Source organism: Spinacia oleracea, chromosome 6, assembly GCF_020520425.1.
Source record: "Spinacia oleracea cultivar Varoflay chromosome 6, BTI_SOV_V1, whole genome shotgun sequence".
NCBI classification, from domain to species: domain Eukaryota; kingdom Viridiplantae; phylum Streptophyta; class Magnoliopsida; order Caryophyllales; family Amaranthaceae; genus Spinacia; species Spinacia oleracea.
Window position 1 is genome coordinate 89,924,839 of NC_079492.1, and position 23,254 is coordinate 89,948,092.

At 35.7% G+C, this 23,254-nt stretch overlaps 1 protein-coding gene across 2 annotated transcripts; it reads right to left on the reverse strand.

Annotated features, from left to right (window-relative positions):
• Nucleotides 1-422: 422 nt before the first annotated feature.
• On the reverse strand, nt 423-12,482 carry LOC110787025 (transcription factor TGA7). 2 transcript variants are annotated; one of them, XM_021991607.2, is made up of 9 exons: nt 12,148-12,482; nt 4,259-4,420; nt 4,092-4,169; nt 3,507-3,566; nt 3,355-3,432; nt 3,195-3,255; nt 2,614-2,885; nt 1,374-1,601; nt 423-938 (listed from the first exon to the last, which is right to left on the reverse strand). In XM_021991607.2, exons 2-9 carry the CDS (start codon nt 4,415-4,417, stop codon nt 786-788), a joined length of 1,089 nt encoding a protein of 362 aa, XP_021847299.1. In that variant the 5' UTR covers nt 4,418-4,420; nt 12,148-12,482; the 3' UTR covers nt 423-785. The 2 variants fall into 2 exon arrangements, with proteins under 2 accessions (XP_021847299.1, XP_056687314.1); XM_056831336.1 differs by lacking the exon at nt 12,148-12,482 and adding an exon at nt 11,374-11,527.
• Nucleotides 12,483-23,254: the final 10,772 nt, after the last annotated feature.

Consider the following 23,254-nt stretch of genomic DNA (forward strand, 5'->3'; position numbering starts at 1 on the left):
CTTTTGTTGTTCTTGTTATTTGTTTTTCCTCGGCTGTATGTCTCCTTTTGGGCGGTTGGTTTTTGGTGCTTGTCCTTTTTGTAAACAACTGTATGTAATGTTGTGTTAGTTTAATATAATTCCTCCGGTTGCGTTAAAAAAAACTCAACGATTTATTGTTGATACCTTCCAAACCACAACCAAATAAAGGCTTACACAAACAATTTACATTGATCAAATTATATATAAAGAGGCTGGCCTGATGTTTGGATCAGACTGGTTCCACAGTACAATTCAACAGGAAGAATGATTAATTTGAACAATGCCTTGAGGAAGGAGATTAGTTGGAAATGGTTGAGCTATCGGCTATCGGCTATCGCTGTATAGTAAAGTAAGATTTTATGTAACTGATCATGCAGCATATGCTGACGAAGAACATATAATAAGGATGTAATAATCTTACTAACATAAACAGAATGTTACATATTTGAGGCAGCATTACTCCGATCCCTGAGTAACAGATTATCAGTAGCAAATATGACAGCCCAATCCTCTTTGATTCTGTACAGCTTTACAACAGAAGAGCCTCATCGATCAAACTGTACAACTTCCGTGACCAACCCACCACGTACTATTCCCCATTGTAGACACGCCATAATGCATAGAGTATTTACAAGCTAAACTCTAGATACCTCTAAAGAGAAAAGCGGGAAAAAGGATGAAACCCAACATGTGATAATACATGTTGTCTGAAGAATGAAGCTGTCAGCCATGCCCATGCCCATGCATGTACAGCAAACCGACTCCTAGCCTGGATCACGAGGCCGAGCAGCCCAAAGTGAACTGAGGGCACGTAGACGATGGAAGTACTCCCCTAATGCCAGCAATCCTCGTGCTGATTGACGGGGTGTCAGGATCCGGGACATCAGTGTCAGGGTCTGCTCACGTAAATGGTCAGCCTGTACGTTGATAAGACAATTAGAGCTGTTGGATTCACAAACAGGACTACTGAAAGCATGCAACCCAATCTTTTGATTCAAGAAATTGTATATTCTTCTCATATAAAACGACAACTTTCATTTATCCATCTAAGTACCCTTCATTTCACCTAAACTATTGCCGGATCCTCAACACTCCTGTCATGGCTACTAACACTTCGACACTTCATATTAGGCCAAAACCATGGAAATATTTCATAAATTAGTCGGAGTCAAAATCCTCTATTCTACAATCTGTGTGCCATTTTTTCTTATTGCATGGTTGATATTTGTAATTAGTCAACCACTTTTATTTTCATATCAGCGAACCTTTTAAATGTACAAAAAACCACAAATTTTCTAAGAATACCATTAATTAATTAAGAGTCTGAAAAGATGGGAGATGACATGCATTACCTGGTTCACAAAGCCTTCAATAGCTTCTAACTTTTCCAATGCAGAGGCCATCTGAATGCCATACATTTCTACACCCAGTGGATCGGTAAACATGATCTGATTAAGAGTTTGCTGAAGTTTATCCACTCCTCGTGACAAGGCATCCTCAGCTTGACGGGATGCATATCGTAGTTTACCAATATCCTCCATTTGTTGATTGCTCAAGGGCTCAAGTTGTGGCATGAGAATCTGCAATAGGCCATAAGTTTAAAAACTATTTAAAGGACCTTAAGTTACCAGATCGACTACCAGAACTGCTAAACTTCAAGCAGCTTAGTGGAAGATTATGTCACCAGATCGACAACCAGAAATGCTAAACTGCATTTGTTGATAATTTCCATTTTACGAGGCAACAACATCAATGCAACATAAACTAAGTGCATGAAAATTGGTGAATACAATCATCGGATTCGCCATTACCAGATATCAGTTGAAGAATGATAACAATATACATTAAATAATTGAAATAGCCATATTACTACAATTTCAATTGTCGAACATCAAAAGAAATCAATTTTCACTAGCAGGACAACAATGAAAATTCACAATAGAATACTCATCTTGCAGAGGAAGATGACTCAAGCTTAAAAGTCGCAGGTAACAACAGATACCAATACAAGAAAAAGCAACAACCAGTATATATTCCATCAAGCATGCTTTTGGAATAGGCGGAAAAGCTATCTTTGATATACCAACAGAAAGACACACTCAAAGCCCATGCACAATAACAACTATACTAATACAATTATACAAGTACTAAAAAGTACTTCGTTTTCAGTACTAATAGAAATCTCATACTAAATTACAAACTAATTAATAATCACCAAGCATAGTAATTGAAGTACTGCATTATACTGTTAGAAACAGTATACAGACACTTATTACCGATAGATACTTGGCACAAGGTAATAGATTTAGTACGCAAGATTAACTCGCAATCTTGAGACTTATGATTTGATCATCTTCGAGAGATCATTAGTAACTCAATCTCGAAACTGATCTGATCATCTCCAAATCTCAACTTTATGGTTAGGGTAGTTTCCGGTGGCCTTGAGGACAATGTTTCAAGTCTATCTAGCCTTTAGATTAGGATTCTGTCTGAGATCAGATTTTCCCTATCCCTCCCCCAGTTCCACAGATGCATAACCTGCTACACTATTAAAAGAAAATGCGAAATATAAAACCTCATATTGAGTATTACGTTTAGGAGTTCAGATGGACGAAATCCTCCAATCCAGAGGAAGAACCGCTCAACTGACGTTCTCCACATGCCAGACATCAAGTAGAAGACATCCGCCTTTGCTGCATCTGCTTTAATCCGGAAGAGACTGTAATAGTGATTCAAGCCACCTTCTACAAGGATTCTTAGCTCGACATCAGATACATTAGCTTGCAGAGCATTTCTAAGTTCGGAATTCTGTCGATTTTGCTCTTCAACCCAATGCCCATATTCTATTTCAAATGTAGATAATCCTGCAAGACAATAAGTAGTTAACAGTTAGCTACAAGAATCCATAACAGCAGTTACTTGCACTAAATATCAACAGAATTTTGAATCAGACACTAACATTACATCATATAAAATGGTACTTGGCTTTAGTTAGTACCCATAATTCACAGCATGAAATGAAACTACAAAACAACTTGCACAGAAAGAATTGCTAATAAGTAATAAATGAAACAGAACAGTAAAATGTTCAACAAAGTGACTCATACGGAAAATATAGACGCCAGTCAGTGAAGTCTACAACAGGCAAACATATAATAGAGTAAAACACGAACCTGTGCTTATATGTCCTGTAAATCCAAGATTAGCATGGAATGCAGCCCCTCCAAAAGAGACCTGTAACAACCCATTTACCAATCCACTTATACATCATATGAACTAATGTCATGAGTAGGATCAAGCATTAGTGAAGATGAAAAGATAAGAATACCTTACCTGTTGTTTAGTTTGCTGAATTTGTTGCTCTAATTGGGCAAGCTTCAAACGGCTACTTTCTAATTGCTGAACATAAGCCTGTACAATTGAACACAAGTTAGTTGAAAGTAACCAATCTAATAGGCCCCTCCTCAATATGCAAGCCCGTTTACCTTCTTTCTCAAACGACTCTTCCTTGCAGCTTCACGATTTTGTGCCAAACGCCTTTGAACCTGCACCATGAATGTTACATGATTTATAAACTAAGCATGTAGACCTCGAACATGAACTTCGTCCTTGGATATAGAAAACAAATAAAGTAAACTACACAGATGTTGAACAAGCATGCTTAAAGGGCATACCCAGAGTCCACGTGTACAAACTACTGACCTCCTTAATGTTAAATGACAGTTTTAAAAAGTTAGAACGCATTCTAAACAATGTAGCTACAGTAGTACATAGCAATGCCGCATCAGTGTTACCATCTTCACTTTACCCCCTTCCTCTAATTCCTTGTTTCTCTCATTTTTCTGACACCCTCTGGATCCCGGGAATAACAATAAAGACCAATGGGGTTATTCTGTATAGCCAATCTCACCAGAAGTTCAGAGCTAGGAGGGACAAAAAGGTCACAAACTAACTACTAACATATATGCTAAATTGCTAATTACAACTTCACCATGAACATTTTGGGTTCACAATTCAAAAGAGAGGAATCAAGCATTTATAATTTCAGGGGAAAAATCTTATTATATTACCTTCTCAGACAGTCTTGCTGCATCTTCACCACTTAAGGGCGGTTCCATCATCTCAGGAGAACCATACTCATAGTCAAACTGGGCACAGATAATAGAGAAAAGGCTTTCAGAATAACTTGAAACAAGGTAGCTTGAATTCGACAATGGAAATTATCAACAACTTTAACCTTGTTCTCATGTTCAGATTCTGCCTGTGTGCTTGAAGATGCACCTGCACCAGAAGCGATTATTGCTTTTGAGGTATCCCTCCACATGCTTATTGCTTTAGGTAGTTCATATATTCCCATAGTTGCAGAATTGGTAACTTGAATTGTGGTGGAGCTCATGATCTACAGAATAGCAAGGGAAATTTTTATAGCCAACACAAGTAAAAGTAAAAAAAAAGACAAAAAACAAAAAAAATTGGAATGAGCCAAGCAGAAAGGATCACACATCATAGCTATAGAAACAAAAAATATAATTAGCGCATTAAGAGATGTAAAATGGCAATTGCTACTTGTTAGAGAAATACTAACACTCAACATTAATACGACTCAAGGCTGCCAAACATGCAAAATCCACAAGGTAAGAGAATCGGAAACCCTCTTAACCCAATAACTTTCAGCTCCAAGAGCTGAAGATATAATCATTTACTATGCTTAACTGGTCCACAAATTTCATAATATATTATGCAACTTTCATGTTTATGTTCTTTCTATTTTTTATTTTATTTTTAAAGTTCTTTTAAATTTTTAAAAATTTAACATGCTATTTTGAAATGTACTTATTTTACTTATTCATTTATTTTAAACTTTACTCTTATTTTTTATTATCTCTTACAATATTTCTTCTATAATATATATACATTTTTCTCTTATTTTACTTTCATTAATTCCACTTTCTCTTCCTTGTTTTTTTCTTTTTACTTCCTGCTCCTTTCTGGTTTAATTGGTGACAATGACGATCTCCTACGACGATTCATGTTAGCCGACCCCAAATCATTTTGGGACTAAGGCTTTGTTGTTGTTGTATTATGCACACCAAAGAAATTTTTGAATCAACAAAAGATGAAAGTTGGTTTGAACAAAGTTCTAGATGTAGAGCAATGAAACACTAAGGCTTTATTCTGTTCACCTTATTTCTACTTATTTCAAGAAAAATAAGTTCATATAAGTTTAGATAAGTTCAGATAAGATAAATTCAGGAAAAATTAGGGTTATCCAAGTACAATTCATAACTAAAATAAGTTTTTAAGCTCAAAAAAAAGGTGAAAATCAGGCAAATAGAACACACCATAAAGAATGAAAATACTTATCAGCAATAAATAGTCAAATGAAACACAAAAGTGCTACAATATGCCAAGGAAACTGTTGAGATAGAATATTAGGAATATTACGTCAAGCAGTACACCTAGAAGTATATCCTATGTAGGACTACTTATTAATTCCTTATTAGAGTAGACATAGGAATAAACTGTAAGTTATATATATAGGTGTGTTTGTACGTTAATATCATCATAAATTGAAATCAAGATAAACAATATACATTCTTCTATAATTTGTCATGGTATCAAGAGCAAGGTAAAATCAGATTTTTTTTCCGCAAAATTGAAGAGAGAAACACAGTAAGTCTGACATCGTGTTATGGCTAAGGATGATGAAGTATCTCCGCCACCGAAGGACGAACTTACGAAAGCTTATCATCTGGGATCATCTGATGCTCCTGGAAATTTGATCTCGCCGATAAAACTTCGAGGTGCCAAAAACTACGACGAGTGGTCTACGTCGGTTCGTAGGGCTTTAATTTCGAAGAGGAAATTCGGTTTTATCGATGGCAAAATTAAAGAACCAACAACGGATCCTGATAAACTTGCAGATTGGATTGCTGTTCACTCTATGTTGGTGTCCTGGATTACACTCACGTTGGAGGAGTCCCTGAGATCGACAGTAGGAGATTATGACGACGCCGGAGTCTTGTGGCAGTACCTTAAGAAACGTTTTTGTGTGGTAAGTGGCACAAGAGTTTGCCAATTAAAACTAACTCTTGGTGTGTGCAAGCAAGGAACGCAGGAGAGTGTGGATGAATATTACGGCAGGCTCTCACTAATTCTCAAAGAACTTGTTAATTATGCACGAGTTCCTAAGTGTATTTGTAAGGGTTGTAAGTGCGGCATCGCAACACAGGTTGCAGAGATTAGAGAAGAAGATCATCTTCATCACTTCCTGATTGGGTTGGATAGACCCTATGAAGCCATACGGACCCAGCTTCTCGCACAAACTCCTTTACCAACGGTGGAGGAAGCATATCAGTCTGTCATCAATACTGAGAGTTTACGTGTAGAAGAAGGTCAACGGCATGAGGGAAGCATTATGGCTTTCAGAACTGAAGTAAGAGTTAATCACGATAAAAGTGAACGGTTTTGTAATCACTGCAATAAGGCAGGGCATGAAGAAGAAACGTGCTACCAACTCGTGGGTTTTCCTGAGTGGTGGGACGAGAGGAGAAAAGCTGGACGAGGGGCTGGTCGTGGTGGCAGTAGAGGAGGCCGTGGTGGTCGGGGTCGTTCTGGGAACAGTAGCAGTGGCTCCGCAAACAACAGTAGCAGTAGTATGCCAAGCACAACTTCGGGAGGAGCAGGTGTACGAGCTAACAAGGTTGTAGGCAAGGCAACGCAGCACCAAAACTCATCAGTTAATGCGAACAACATAGCTGATGGGTTAGCAGGGGTATCTCCAACACAAATTCAACAAATAATTGATTTGTTGACATCCAAATCGACACAAAAATTGCAAGGTATGAGTAATAATGGTTCGGATTGGATCGTAGATACAGGTGCCTCAAATCATGTTACATACGACCTCTCTCTTTTAAAAAATGTGAAGACAGTCCCAAATTGCTCGGTCGGACTTCCAGATGGTCAATTTGCTGATGCAAATCAATGTGGATCGGTGGAATTGGAAGGAGGATTCGTTCTTGATAATGTTTTATTTGTGCCTCGTTTAAATTGCAATTTAATTTCTGTGACGCAGTTAAGTGACGAATCTAATTGTGTTATTCAATGCACTAACAAAATATGTGTTATACAGGACCGGTCGACGAGGAGGATGATTGGCCTAGGTGAACGAGAAGATGGACTTTATTTTTTCCGTGGTATTCCATTGGTCAAGGTGCGCGCGGTTGAAGTAGATTGTGTGATAGAACTGTGACATCAAAGAATGGGGCATCCATCAGAAAAAATTGTCAAGCTTCTCCCTCCTGTGAGTAATGCTGTTAGGAGAAATAATAATGTATGTGATATATGCCCGCGTGCTAAACATACTAGAAATAGTTTTCCTGTTAGTGAGAATAAAGCCAGTAGCATGTTTGAATTAATACATTTAGATTTATGGGGGCCCTACAAGACACGTTCGTCTTGTGGTGCTCGGTTTTTTTTAACTATTGTAGATGATTTTTCTAGAGGAGTCTGAATTTATTTACTTAAAAATAAAACTGAGGTTGAGGAAATGTTTATGAATTTTGTCGCAATGACCAAACGTCAATTCCATCAAGACATTAAAGTAATCCGAAGTGATAATGGTACTGAGTTTAATTGTTTACAAGGTTATTTTTTTAAGAATGGAATTTGGTTTGAATCATCGTGTGTTGGCACTCCTCAACAAAATGGTAGAGTAGAAAGGAAACACCAACATCTCTTAAATGTAGCACGGGCGATTCGCTTTCAAGCAAAATTACCAAAGAAATTTTGGGGGGAATGTATTTTGTCGGCATGTTATTTGATTAATAGAACGCCGACTCCTTTGCTTGACAATAAATCTCCATATGAAATGTTATTTGGTAAAGTACCATCGTATGATTTGATTCGTATTTTTGGGTGTCTCTGTTATGCTCATAACCAAAAAAAGCAAAGGAGATAAATTTGATTCTCGTAGTCGAAAATGTATTCTCATTGGTTACCCGTTCGGAAAAAAAGGGTGGCAACTGTTTGATTTGGAAACTCGGGAATTTTTTGTGTCCCGAGACGTTAAGTTTCATGAAAAAATCTTCCCATATGACGAGAGTATGAAGAATGTTGAAGCTGAAATTAGTACCATTGGGGAACATATTTTGTTATATGATAGTGATGATGATGCACCAATAAGGGAGATTAATAAGGGAATTACTTTTTTGGGGCAGCAGCACACATGCATTGAGACATTGCTGGAATCACAACAGGAAACAATCATGCCTTCGAATAATCCAACAGAACTGTCCTACCCGACATCTGACATGGCCAATCCAGCGCATGTACAGAATGTTGAAGCCAATCCAGCAAATTCATTAAATACAGAAAGTACAGCAGTAGGTACGAGTACATAGGAGGAGTTAGGGCGAGGGAAACGAGTGAAAATTCCGTCTTTCAAACTTCGTGATTGTAAGACACATACTATACGGAAAAATAAAAGTCCATCGCCAAGTTCACCCCCAACATCGTCCTCCTCAGGTACTCCCTATCCTATAACATATTTTGTTAATTATGATCAATTTTCTGCGAAACATAGAAATTTTATTGCAGCTCTTACAGACGGGAAAGCTCCAAAATCCTTTAAAGAGGCAATGAACCATGAGGCATGGAGAGAGGCCATGGGTGCAGAAATAGATGCACTTGAAGGACAAGGGACATGGATCCTAGAAAAACTACCTCCAGGAAAGAAAGCACTCGGAAGTAAGTGGGTGTATACGGAGAAAAGAGATGAGGATGGAAATTTGATCAGAAATAAGGCACGATTGGTTTGTTTGGGCAATCATCAAGTAGAAGGTACAGATTATAATGAAACTTTTGCCCCAGTTGCTAAAATGTCGACAGTGCGAACCTTTTTGGCAGTTGCAGTAGTAAAAAATTGGGAAGTACATCAAATGGACGTCCATAATGCTTTCTTACACGGTGATTTAGAGGAAGAAATTTATATGAAAATTCCTCCTGGTTTTCATAAAAATAATACTGACATGGTTTGCGGGATGAAAAAATCACTATATGGATTAAAACAGGCCCCACGGTGTTGGTTTGAAAAATTGTCTACCGCTTTGAAGAAGTACGGGTTTAAGCAGTCGTATTCAGATTATTCGGTGTTCACCCTTTCAAAGGGAGAATTGCAGTTGAGTGTTCTGGTATATGTTGATGATATGATTATTGCAGGAAACAATGTATTTGGGCTAAATAGTTTTAAAGCATATTTGAGTCAATGCTTTAAAATGAAGGATTTGGGTCACCTAAAATACTTCCTAGGACTAGAGGTTGCCCGTAGCAAAATCGGCTTTTATGTGTGTCAGAGAAAATATGCTTTGGATATTATTTCAGAAACAGGTCTATTAGGCGCAAAACCTGCAGATTTTCCAATGGAGCAGAATCACAAACTAGCACTTGCAGAGGGAAAGGAGCTAGAAGATGGGGGAAAATATAGGCGTCTCATAGGACGTCTAATTTACTTGGCAGTAACTAGACCAGACTTGGCATATTCGGTACATATTTTATCACAGTTTATGCAGGCACCAAAACAGGAACATTGGGAAGCAGCGTTACGAGTCGTACGATACTTGAAAAAGTGTCCGGGCCAAGGCATCCTTTTACGTTCTGACAGTGCGCTACGTTTAGAAGGGTGGTGTGACTCGGACTGGGCTAGTTGTCCATTAACTCGTCGCTCTGTAACTGGATGGTTTGTATTACTTGGTTTATCTCCGGTGTCCTGGAAGACTAAGAAACAACACACAGTATCGCGCTCCTCGGCAGAGGCAGAGTACCGCTCAATGGCGGCATTGACGTGTGAGCTAAAGTGGTTGAAGCAACTACTTAAAGATTTAGGCGTGGAACACAAGCAGGGTATGAATGTTTTCTGTGATAGTCAGTCCGCACTTCACATTGCACAAAATCCGGTGTTTCATGAAAGGACAAAACACATCGAGGCAGACTGTCATTTTATACGAGATGCAATCAAGGAAGGTATTATTTGTCCATCATATGTGTCTACAAAGGTGCAATTAGCAGATATTTTTACAAAGGCGTTGGGAAAGGCGCAGTTTGAATTTTTTCTCGGCAAGATGGGCATTCGAGATTTACATGCTCCACCTTGAGGGGGGATGTTGAGATAGAATATTAGGAATATTACGTCAAGCAGTACACCTAGAAGTATATCCTATGTAGGACTACTTATTAATTCCTTATTAGAGTAGACATAGGAATAAACTGTAAGTTATATATATAGGTGTGTTTGTACGTTAATATCATCATAAATTGAAATCAAGATAAACAATATACATTCTTCTATAATTTGTCAGAAACCAAGTTGCAAGGAAATTGACTATAATTAAGTCATAATAGCATCAGAGGGACAACCACAACAAAAATGAGTTCAACGAATACAAATTGACTTTGTACTAATCAAATGACGGTACAAACCGACAAAAGACTTCCCTGAAGGCCAACGAGTACGGAAACAGCACAAGACATTAATAATAAAAAAACTCATCAACTATCGGATACAAACATTTTACATGCTTTTATCATATACCAGTATAAAAACAAGCAAAATAAGAAACCAAAATGAATCAAACTCACAACTGCAGACAAAAACTGCAGAAAGATCAATGATATAGATCAATGATATAGAGTAACAAATAAGAATTTATAAAGACAATTACGACCACTTTGAACTTTGAAGATGCCTGACTGCATTTGCAAACCCAAATTTAAAATTTTCGAGGATCTAAAAACCATAATGTCCCTTTAATAATGTCTTGAAAAAACGTTTTCCCACCATCCTGTTTTTGAAAATATTCGTGAGGTAATTTCTGGACTCTGGCGCTTCAAGTCCCTTTAATAAGTTCATAGGTAAGAACACACTACACCAAAAGTTTGTACGTGCAAGTCTTGATTATTACAGCTGTTAAGGAAAACGGCCTTCAAGGAAAAAAGTTTTATTTTCAAATAGTGACTTCCTTTATCTGCAGGTAAAGAAATAATTGAAAAAGGTTCTGCGATGTTCAGAAGTGAACAATGCCATCAGAAATACTTTTAAAAAGAGGCAATGACTATGAAATACTTATTTCCAACAAGAATTGGGTAATATACACAAGTAGTCCAGAATCATAGATAGGGGAAGTGTATGCAGACAGAAAAGAATCTAAGCACCCGAGTACAATAAACTATCATAATTGAGTATCCATATACAAAAGAATCACTTAGTGATCCTGTGGTAGTATAATAATAGTAGTGCCAATTACAGCTTATGAATCAAACCTCAAACTTGAACATAGTCACTGAAGCAAATACCTGCATAATTGCCAATTCATACAGCCCAATTCTTCCCATATTGAAAGCAAGCAACCTTACAATACATGATGACAAAAGATCTGGATATACTTCCGACCAATCATATTCAAATGCAAATCCAACAAGCCACCTCGTGACACCACCAACACTCTACTCAAGCCTTCCCTACAACCTATTAAAAGTAGCACTTCCTCCATTAGGCTTGGAATTTCTTAGTTTCTTACCTCCCATTTTGGATGTTACAAGTAAACTGTCCTGGACAATTGTTTTTTCCCTATAAGAAATTGGTGCATAACACCACTACAGGATGCTACTATTGTCCACTCCTATTGTATCATCAACTCGGACAGTCCAGGTGGAATACGGAGAGTGTTTCTAAGTTGGTATCTGCCCTGGGCATGACAGAAGTTTAAACATTTGATCAAGTATTAAGCCTTCCTCCTCCAGTCCCCCCCCCCCCCCCCCCCCCCAACAATACCACTCAAATCATATCATCAACCCCAATTTCCAGAAGTTGCCTAAATAAAACCCATATTCCATTGATAACACAAACCAAACACAATTTCTTACAAAACCCATCATTAGTCCAAGCAATCAATAAACAAAATTTACCAAACAATCAAAATTTCAAAAAAAAAAATTTAAAAATTACACAAATGATCTCTTATAAATAAATAAAGCAAAACTCCAAGCACAAACATAAACAAAATTTACCAAAAACTAACAAAAACACAAGTACAATTATAAAGGACAGAAGGAAAAATGATGACTAACCTGAAATTCTGGGCACGAACCGAAATCTTTTGTGGGTTTTGCAAAGAATTAAAAACAGGTGAAAACCCCAGAATGTTAAGTGCGCAATCAGAAGTACCCATTAGTTTGATTGGCAAAAACAAAGCAAAAGATGAAGCACCAAGTTGATATTTATAAAACCCATAAAGCAAAAACATTTCTTAATTGAATTTTCAATTGGGGGTTTTTTCCCTTTTGAGCAAAAACTTTATCTTTTTTTGAGTGGGTCGAGAGCAGCAGAGCAGAGGTCTTATTCTGGGAAAAGTTGAACATGCTAAGTTGATTGTCTCCCCTGTAATATTGGATAGTGACTTATTGTGGTAAAGAATCAAATATCCTTTCAAGTACTACATTACTTATCGCCTAAGAATTGGTCAAAAGATGAATCTCGATCATATTCCCATATTCAAGGAAATGGAATCAGTTTCGTGTCCATAGACTTGTGAACTAACAACCATTACAAAGGTCTCTGTAGTCCGGTAAAGCTGTCAAAAACATACCCGACCCCAAAACCCGACGGAACTCGTAACCGACCATGACTCGAAATTTTGGTAAAATAGCTAACCCAAAACCCGACCTGTTCCCTATCCGGAAAAAAACCGATAACCGATTTTAACCCAATATTGTATGACTCACACCCGAACCCGACAACCGACAAAAAGATGAACGATAACCGAACTGATCCGACCGAACAATGATTTGAACCTGATTCGATAGCCGACCCGACAATGACCTTAATCCGATTTTTACTACATAACTTGTTAGTGACTCGACCAATGGAGTAAATATTTTACGCTTTAATATTTTGAGATGACCAAATCAATTTTGACTCGATCTTAACCCGTGTCCGAGAGTGAACCCGTCCTAAATTATAACCGACCCAAAAATTATCCTCGATCCGAACTTGACCCCAAACCCGAGATTAACTGCAACAAACCCGATTCAAACCCGACTATATAAGATCCAAACCCGAAATTAAACCCGACGCGAACATGACTCGAACCCGACTTGTACCCGAAGTGGGAAAAAAAATCCAACATAACCCGACCGAAAACCAACCTGACTGAACCTGACCTGCACCCCAGTGCTAAAGTGATCCGACATGACCCTACCTGATCATGACCCGAGATCCAAGATGACCCGACCCGGACCCGCCTCGATGACTTGTTTTGACAGCTCTGTGGTCTGGTTGCCATAACTATGAGTAGTGGTTGGCCTTGGTAAAAAAAAACTATATAATGTACCTAACCAATTGTCATACTTCCTCTGTTCCATAGATATTGCACCACATATAGATATTAAGTAGGAGAGTTGAATCTAACAAAAATAATAAAGCAAGTGGGGGTGGGGTAATTTTTTTATTCAAAGAATGGGAGTGGGGATCATAATATTTTGGAGAGGTGGGGTGAGTCTAATGAAAACATTTGTTTAATGTAATGGTGGCCCCTAGTACAAATTAGATGTATTAAATACATAGTAATTAAGAGGTGGGGTAAAAAGTTACTAAAAATGGAAATGTGACCCCTAAAAAAGACGGTCTATATGACTCCTAAAAAATACAGAGGGAGTATATAAACTTAACAAAAGCTGGTCTAACACAAGTTACATTTGATCAAAATTGATTCTAAATATTAATTAATTAAATTGAGAGAGGTGCAACTGTTAGGTTATGATACATATGACAAAACATAAATCATGCGGAAAACCTTAATGCCAGGAAACATATTATTTACACATAATCATTTAGCATAATTCAGATGCATACACTTTGTAGCGTGCCCTCCCTAGCTGCGCCCGAACCGAACAAGAACAAGTCTTTAGGACTCCAAGTGTCGTCCCTCCGTAGATAGTCCACAGCACGTCCGGATCCGCCTTAAGCTTGACCAACTAGAATCGCCCTTAAGGTTCTAAGAATTTTCGGCTAATAGGCTACAAGTGTTTGGCTGATTTTGTTCCAAAATCTTACCTTCGAATACTTCAATCCTCGATGTAAATATGTGACCCTAGGCACCTATTTATAGAGTTTATGGAAAGGAATTATAATCCTATTAGAATACAAATCTATTTAATTATAATCCTACTAGGACTCTAATTAAACAAACTTTATCTTTTAGGATTAGATTTAATCATATTACGAATCCCGGTAGCCTTAGGATTCCGAGTAACACACACGAGTGGCACAATGCACCGCACGCAGGCCTTACGGCCCACGCACAGCGCACGGCCCAGCTCGCCGCTGCCTTTGATGCGCGCGCGCCCAAAGCCTTGGTTGGGCCTGGCCTTTGCGCTAGGCCTGGTCTTGGCTTTGGCGTGTGTTTGCGCTTTGGCTTGCTGGGCGATGGCCCGGCTTCGTGTTGGGCCTTCGTCTGGCAGACCTCGTCCGATGCTAATTCGTACGATACGCTTCCGATTAAATTCTCGATTCCGGAATTCATTTCCGATACGAACAATATTTAATATTTCTGATTCCGGAATTAATTTCCGTTTTGAACAAATATTTAATATTTCCGTTTCCGGAATTATTTTCCGATTTCGATAATATTTCCGATTCTGACAATATTTCCGTTTCCGGCAATATTTCCGATTCCGGCAATATTTCCATTTCCAATAATATTTTCCGATACGTACCATGTTTCCGTTTCCAGCAACATCTACGACTTGGATAATATTTATATTTCCGATACCATCCATATTTCCGTTTCCGGCAATATCATCGATTCCGGAGTATTCACTTGCTTGCCTTTGACGATCTCAGCTCCCACTGAAACCAAGATCCGTCGATTCCGAATATCCATAGATGGAGTATTTAATGTCATTAAATAATTGATCCGTTTACGTACTATTTGTGTGACCCTACGGGTTCAGTCAAGAGTAAGCTGTGGATTAATATCATTAATTCCACTTGAACTGAAGCGGCCTCTAGCTAGGCATTTAGCTCACTTGATCTCACTGAATTATTGACTTGTTAATTAATACTGAACCGCATTTATTAGACTTAACATTATATGCATACTTGGACCAAGGGCATTATTTCCTTCAGTCTCCCACTTGTCCTTAAGGACAAGTGTGCATTTCCTAATTCCTTTGTCGCTCGATGCTTGCTCCTGAACATAAGGTAAGAGTTGTCATCCTTATTACGTCCAGAGGTGTTTCTCGGTTTCAGAGTTTAACTGATCAAATAAACGGATAATCATAGCCTATGATTCATCCGAGCACGGCCATGCATTTTACAGTTTCTAGCTCTCCGAGTGGCCTTGTACAACTTTTAGCATCTCATCCCGGTTTATGGGAGGACAATCCCAATCTTGCGATCTTGAGATTAGACTTCGTTTGATAGGTGATTACCTGAGCGTTGCCTTTATAGCCTCCTTTTACGGTGCGACGGTTGGTCAACGTCAAAGTAAGCAGTTCTCAAACAAGTAATCTCAAATCACTCAGGTATTGAGGATTAGTGTCTAATAATTTTAATGAAATTTACTTATGATAGATTTTCATCTCTTACAGTAAAGTTTCATAGGTCTGTCCGATACTAGTCTTCCCAAAGTAAGTATCTATGCAAATGATTATGACATTACCATGTCCACATAGTTCAAGAAACAGAACTACTAGTCATCTTGCATTCTAGTCGTCTAACGTTTTCTATGCGTCCATCTTTATAGAAAACTCCGACCAGGGACCATTTTCAACTTTTGACATTCAAGTTCACTTGATAGACATTTCTTAGTCACAGGACTGGTCCTGACAGTCTATCTTTAATATATCGTCAAATTGAAGGGACTCATCATTTAATACTAAACCAAGATTAAATGGAATATGAAAATACATTTCATATATGATAAATGTTCAACCCCAATGTTTTACAACCATGGGCCTCAAACCCATCTTTAAAACAGTTCATATATGGAATTCAAAGTTATGCTTGATTTCCAGTGCTACAACGTGAGTGTTGCTTCTCACTTGTTGCATAGGTTTAGTTATCATGATTTGCCAATCTTAATATCATTTTCATCGAATGTTTTTCGAGATATGATGATAAGATCTTTTGAGTATGTTTATTTTGTGATCTAGTCTTTCTAGCTACATTAGTGGTTCTACGCATTTTGCAATGAAGAACCATTAAGTCAACAGACATGTGATCTACACAAGTTCAGTGAAGAACTCTTTAACATAAACAACCCTGTTTTATTGCTTCTTAGGCAATAAGTACTTTTACTTCAACTGTATAGGTTGCTAGTGATGCTTTGTTTGGATTTCCCTATCCAAGCAGTTCATAGATATGTGGAAGACTTTCCAGCTGTATCTTAGAACATAGAAATTAATATTTAATTTCCCACGCAACAACTCATGGTCTCCGATCCATGTTGCCATTTCAAAACACGATGCTCTATAGCTCGTTCTTGCCAATGGTTAACTCCAAAGGGATCTTGCTTGATCCTTTACCAGTTTTTATGCGTGTAGCATCAATATTTAGCATTTCTTTATTTCCTTGAATCAAGAACTATTCCTATGTACCTTTTCAAGTACCATAAGTATTCTTGATCTCAATCTAGTTGATCTTCACTTAGATCAATAGATATTGGTATATGTTCGTCATGCCTAAAGTCATACGATACGTTTTTGGCGATCCTCATATTATATCATACATGATAAATTCTTTTGCAGAATAATTCCCAATTGAATTCTATCCATGTAACTTTAGCTCATTCAATTTCAGTAGATACTGAATCCAGCTAAATTCTTTGACATATAATATAGGTGAAGAATCTCATTTAGATCCTTTGATGTTTAACTTAGTAAATGCTTATATAGTTCAAACATTCTTTACTTAGATTTATTCACATGGGTCGAATATCTCCTAAGGAGTCTTTCGTGTTTGATTTAGTAAATGCCATTACTTAATCCAAAACAATATTATAAGATCTTTGTAAATAGATCTTAATATCCAGTATGTACTAAGTTTCGCCATGGTTCATCATTGATGAATAATTTCAAATCTAAGTCATTAGCATTTGAATGTTATTTCACAATAGAGAGATATGTGTGTGATACACATAGGACCATTTAAGTTTTTATGTACTCCCACTAAACTTCTTATACATCTATAAGAATCATGTACATTTTATGAAACTAAAATGCTTATTAGCGTCACTAAAATACAGTTCCAATTCCCAACTGCTTGCTTAAATCTGTACTTAGATTTCATAAGCTAGCTTTCCTTTTCAAGCATTTATTTGGATCCACAAATCCTATGACATGTCATGTACATAGTTTCTTCCAACATTTGACTGAGGAAGATATTTTGTCATCCAATTGCCATATGTACCAATATGCAATCATTGCTTGAATTATAGACTTGAGCATTACGATTATGCATGAGGTTTCAACACAATCCATGCCTTGAATTTTCTTGTAACCTTTAGCAACTAATCTAGCTTTGTGTTGTGAACACAATTCCATGTTTAATGGTTTTTATCCTTAAAACCAATTTGCAACCAATAGGTGTTAACCCATTCTTGCAAATCAACAAAATTTCAATTTTGTCATCAGAACATTGAGTATGTTTTTATGGCCTTTAACCAATTAAACATTAAGTCTATATACGGCCTCTAACCATTTTAGGGAATCTAGGTTTCGTCATAGCTTTCTTACAAGTCACTCATTAATCTACATGATAATAGTTTGACTGCAAGTTGTAGGTTTCTTCACTATCTAATAGAAACGACTTTACGATTGAAATACGTCATTACACAAAATTTAAAACAGAGTACTTCCTAAATCCCAAGGAAAACATTTGTCATCAATGTCACCCTCTTCCCATAGTTGACATAATGCAACATTGACGGTGATTTGACAACCTCACATGTGATATGTCAAATCTTCTTCATAAAAATAAGAGTTAGTGAAGCTTAGAGCACCATCAATGGTGAGTTGCTTCTAACTCACAACACCTTCTCTCCTAGTTGTGAGTTAGCTCACTATTGAGGAGGGTGACTCACAACAAGACCATAGCAAGGGGATGCAACTTCTGAAGGGGGACCTGACGCGCGGGATCCACGTTACATCCATCTTAAATCCTAGCCGTTAATCGCTGAATTTTTTTTTTAAAAATTAACTGAAAATTCTGACGCACGTCAGCAATGTTTGGAGGTCCAACCAGAATTTTCCAAGTGTGCATTGCAAGAATCTTTTTGTTTTGTTTATTTGATTTCAACGTTAACATTGCTGAAACAATATTGACACAATGCAACAACTATTTTTTCACTCATTAATTTTATAACGTTCCATTTGATAACTTATTTAAATTTTTTTCAAAAAAATAATTACACCAACGGGATTCTTGTTATTTTATCTATAAATAGAGCCTAATATTCATATAGTTTTGGGGTCGTTTCGGCAACGAATGAAAAGATTAAGAAGACCAAAGTCGTTGTTAATGTAGATTGTACTTTAAATGTTAATGCATTTCGTTGTTTTATAAATTATGTGATCTAAATTTTATGTTATTTTAATTTTCATTTCGAATTCAAAATAAATAAATTAAATGGCTTACATAATAATATGATTTAATTAAAAAATAATAATTAAAGATGTCATTAGTTTTATTAATTAATTATGTAATCTCAATAACTAAAAATAATTAGTAATACATAAGAGAGAGAATAAATGGTGGGGTATTGATAAAATTAGGAGAGAGAGTGGTGGGCAACCTCACCATTGTAGAAAAATAAATGAGGTGACTCATAATAGTGGCTCAAGATAGTGGATGATGATGTGGAAGAGAGATAAGATAATGTATGATTGTGAGTAAGTGGGTAGTGACTTACCACTACTCATGCTCTTAGAACTCATGGCATGTCATTTGAGATGTATTACGATTTACGAGTACCAATTACCAACTAATTGAGATGCTTTTTATTATTATTTAACCAAACAAACCATTAATATCCATTCGTTTATACAGAGCGGATCCAGGAATTTACAAATGGGGGTCAAACAAAAAATTATGATCTGCTTTCGAATATCTCATATTTGCTCCTTTCAAAAGGGTTAAAGTTGAGAAGTAAGTAGTCAAAATATTAAAAATACCATAATAAAATATATTGAGGATTTAGGAACTATTTTTCTTTTTGTTTTCATAACAATAAAACTAAAGACCTAGTCCAAATTGCAACAATAACTTAACATGATTTCAATTTAAAATGGAAAAAGATGAGCGTTTCATCTTTGAAGGAGTTTTAATTTATTACAATAATTGTCACTTAACAAATAGTACACAAAGACACTAATTAAAAAAAGGAACATCATTCTTAACGCTCATTGGGCATTATGCTATTATATACAAAGGAATTAATTAAGCCTCTAAGTCTAAGAAACATGCAACTATAAGTCTATAAAAGTGGAATATAAGTCTATCTTATGAAAATTACAAAAACACAAATTGAAGAAAAATAACATTACTATTTTTTTTCTTTTTTTGTTTTCGTAAAAGCAAAATCATGAACCATTATAGGGGAAAAAAAGCGATGAAGGAAAAACGGCTTGCAAAGTGAAAAGAAAAGAATAAACACGAAAATTTAGATGATCAACGAATGATAAGTAAAAGACAAAAATAAGGGGGGGGGGGGGGGGGAAATCATATTTAAAATCCTTCCAGGGGGATTCGAACCAGACACCCTGTGTAACATAGCATTCAAGCAACCATGTTTTTTTTTGGTGTACCACCCGATTCACCCTTAGGGCTAATCCGGATTTGGGGCGAGTTATGAGTATATAGGTTTCAGTCTCCTCCCAATTGTTGTTACGGGGAATCGAACACGCGCGGGGTTCTACCTACCAAGTTCAGCCTCAATCACTACTGAACCAACATGCAATCGGTATTCAAGCAACCATTATGCTACAAGTATATTTCATTATCATTAACGTAAGTTAATTATTTCAAGAGAAATTAATTACCTCAATGTCAATTTTACAGTTTATTTGCAAAAATAATGGTGGTCCCTTTGGACCCCTCCGGACCTACATAGGTCCGCCCCTGCATTTATAGGAGAATTGAATTCAATTCAATGTATAACATAGTGAATATAGTAAATTGACCCCTTAACTTTGATTCTACTACATCTGTTTTATAATGATTTTTACATTTTGTTTTAGTCTGTTACATTGTTTCTTTAAATTGTTTATTATACTATTTTTGGACGTGAAAATGTATCATCTTATCCTTTTACCACCACAAAATTTACACATTTCTACTCACTTTGTCTTATTTTAATAATTTTTTAAACTCATCCACCTTTTTACATTCGCTCTCTTTCTTACTTACTTACTTACTTACTTACTTACTTACTTACTTACTACTACTACATTATTATTTATATTATTTATATTATTTATTATTATTATTATGCATAACTTATGATTTACTATTAATTTATTGTTAATTACTATTATTTATTATCTATTATTATTATTTAGTAATTAATTAAAGATTATAATTATTTATTATTTATTTCAATTAAGTTATATTTAGTTCAGTTCAATTCGGTTTAAAAGAACAAGACTTAATCCCCAAATTAACATATTTTCTGGTGAAATTATTGCGGAAAATTGCTGACCTGAATATTTCTTTTTCTCTTTAAACGTTAAAGAGCCCCCTAACCCACTTCTTCTCCTCTACAAAATAACTAAGTAAAAATTTGAGTTGATTCATCACCTCAGTGAGAAGCAGTGCATACATAATAAGCACACACCAAAAATCAATCAAATGTTATTCTTCCCAAAATCAATATTATTAAAGAGGAGTGGTAGAGAATGTGAGGGTTTCAAAATCCCCATCTCTCATACACTGTTATTTAAGAAAATGTAATAATTTCTTTTTTTTTAAAAAAATAAAATAAAATTTAGACATATGTCTTCAAATTTTTAAATTGAAAACTTGAATAACAAAAAAAGATATGGATTGAAAATTTTTAAAACGTATTTTCAAAGTTGCTAAATTTCAATCAATAATATGGAATTTTTTTTTTCTATAATGAACTTACTTCTATTCAAATTATTTTAATAAAATTCAATACAAAACTTTAGTTAAATGACAGTAAACCGGACATTTAACAACTTATACGAAGTATTTATATATAAAAAAACTGGAATAAAAATAACATTCAAAACTCATTCTCATGATTTTTTTAAAAGAGAGTATTGTTATATTGCCGGTATTACTAGGCACTTCACCAATATATGTTTGATTCATACCAATTGTAGACACGTGTCACTTTTTGGTGCAAAATTTTCCTGCCAAAAAAAAAATTGCCCTGATTTTTTTTTAATTAACTGTTTATGCATGTGGAAAATAATTTGTTTATAAATTATGGAAATAATATATGCCACATAATACTTTTTTAAAAATATTTTTCGTAATATTTTAGTCAAATCATAATATTAATAATGAAAATGTTTTAACTCGATATTTTGGTAAAATGGAAATATTAGTATATCGAATATTTTGAGAAAGTGTATCAAGTATTTAAAATATGTAATACGGAGTAGGATGGAATTGCATACTCCGTATTAGATTATTAAATGAGTACGCTCAAGATTTATTAAATATTTAGGGTGAAAAACGTTTCAGTCAAATATATTATTTCCTCCGTTCCGGAAATATAGCATAATGATTGACTTTTATTCCTTTAACTATTACTTTGACTCTTAATATCTCAAATCGTGTGCAAGTAAAAATTATAAAAAATTAATATTTAGAAAATATATATCGATACGAATCTAACGTGGACCCCATGACTAAAATTTCCTTACGTACGAATCACAAAAAATTGCCAAAATCATAATGTGAATAGTGTAAAAAACAAATGGTGTGATATTTCCAAAACGGAGGAAATATATTTAAAAAATTTTCAAATAATTTTAGAACATTCATTCATACATAGGACCTAATCGACTAAATGTTATACATAAAGACATAGTAATAATTGTTTACATAGTAATAAGATATTATCCGGAAACAAAAACTACTTAGCCTGTTAGAAAAACATTGTACATATTATAATTAATAATATAATTATTGGCAACATCCTGATCTGGTGGGACATGTAGCACTTTTCAAGTCACTAAAACTTTAAGGTTGTGCGTCAACACCTCGATCACCATGTGTTTCTAGAAAGCAAAATTTACAAATTAAAGGCCTTCAAATAATATATTTTTTGTGTTATCACGCGGCTCACTCATAGGGATAATTCGGACTTGGTGTGAGTTCTGATTAGATATGTTCCAGTTCTCTCCTAATTACATGTTACGGGGATCGAACAACGATCCTCCCTATCGAGTTCAGTCTCAATTACCACTGAACCAACAGACAATTAATAAAGCCCTTTAATATATAAAAACACAATAATAATACTAATCAAATGAAGAACATATGCACTTAACTAATCAAAGTACGTATCTTTTGTTGCGTTTGCAATTTTGCATGATTGGGTTCTAGACGTTTAGTGAGCGTGGAAGTTACATGAAATAAATACTTCCTCCGTCCTTAAATGTCTGCCTCATCTGACTTTTATGGTGTTTATTACGGGACTTAAAACGTAAACATCTTCAATTCTATATATATAATTAAAAATTATAAAAGTTGAAATTCTAAAATTATACAAGATCTTACATGACTATATTATTCTAGTGAAATTAATGGTTAAACTTTTTAATTAAAGTTTGACCCAAAAAATAAAATGGGGCAAATAATTAGGAACTTGAGGGAGTATCAATTTGGTCATTTCACCCAAAACACCTTAGTTAAGTAAAATCTTATAAATCCATTATTGCTCATCTCTTCTTTTTCTTTTTTTTTTTGTGTTTTTTGGTAGGAAACTTAGGTTATAACTTGACTCGTTCCTTGGTTCGTAATTTCAGCTGTTTGTTTTGTCCTAGGCCTGCGTCAATGTACTCTGTAGTTCGTCACATCTTCTAATAAGGCAAGGCGCTGCTTGGTTATAATAACTGGACTTGGATCGGTAATTGCCGTATATACTTTTCCTATGCAGCTATGCTCAACTATTTTTTTTGTGTTACCATCTGGTTTACCCTT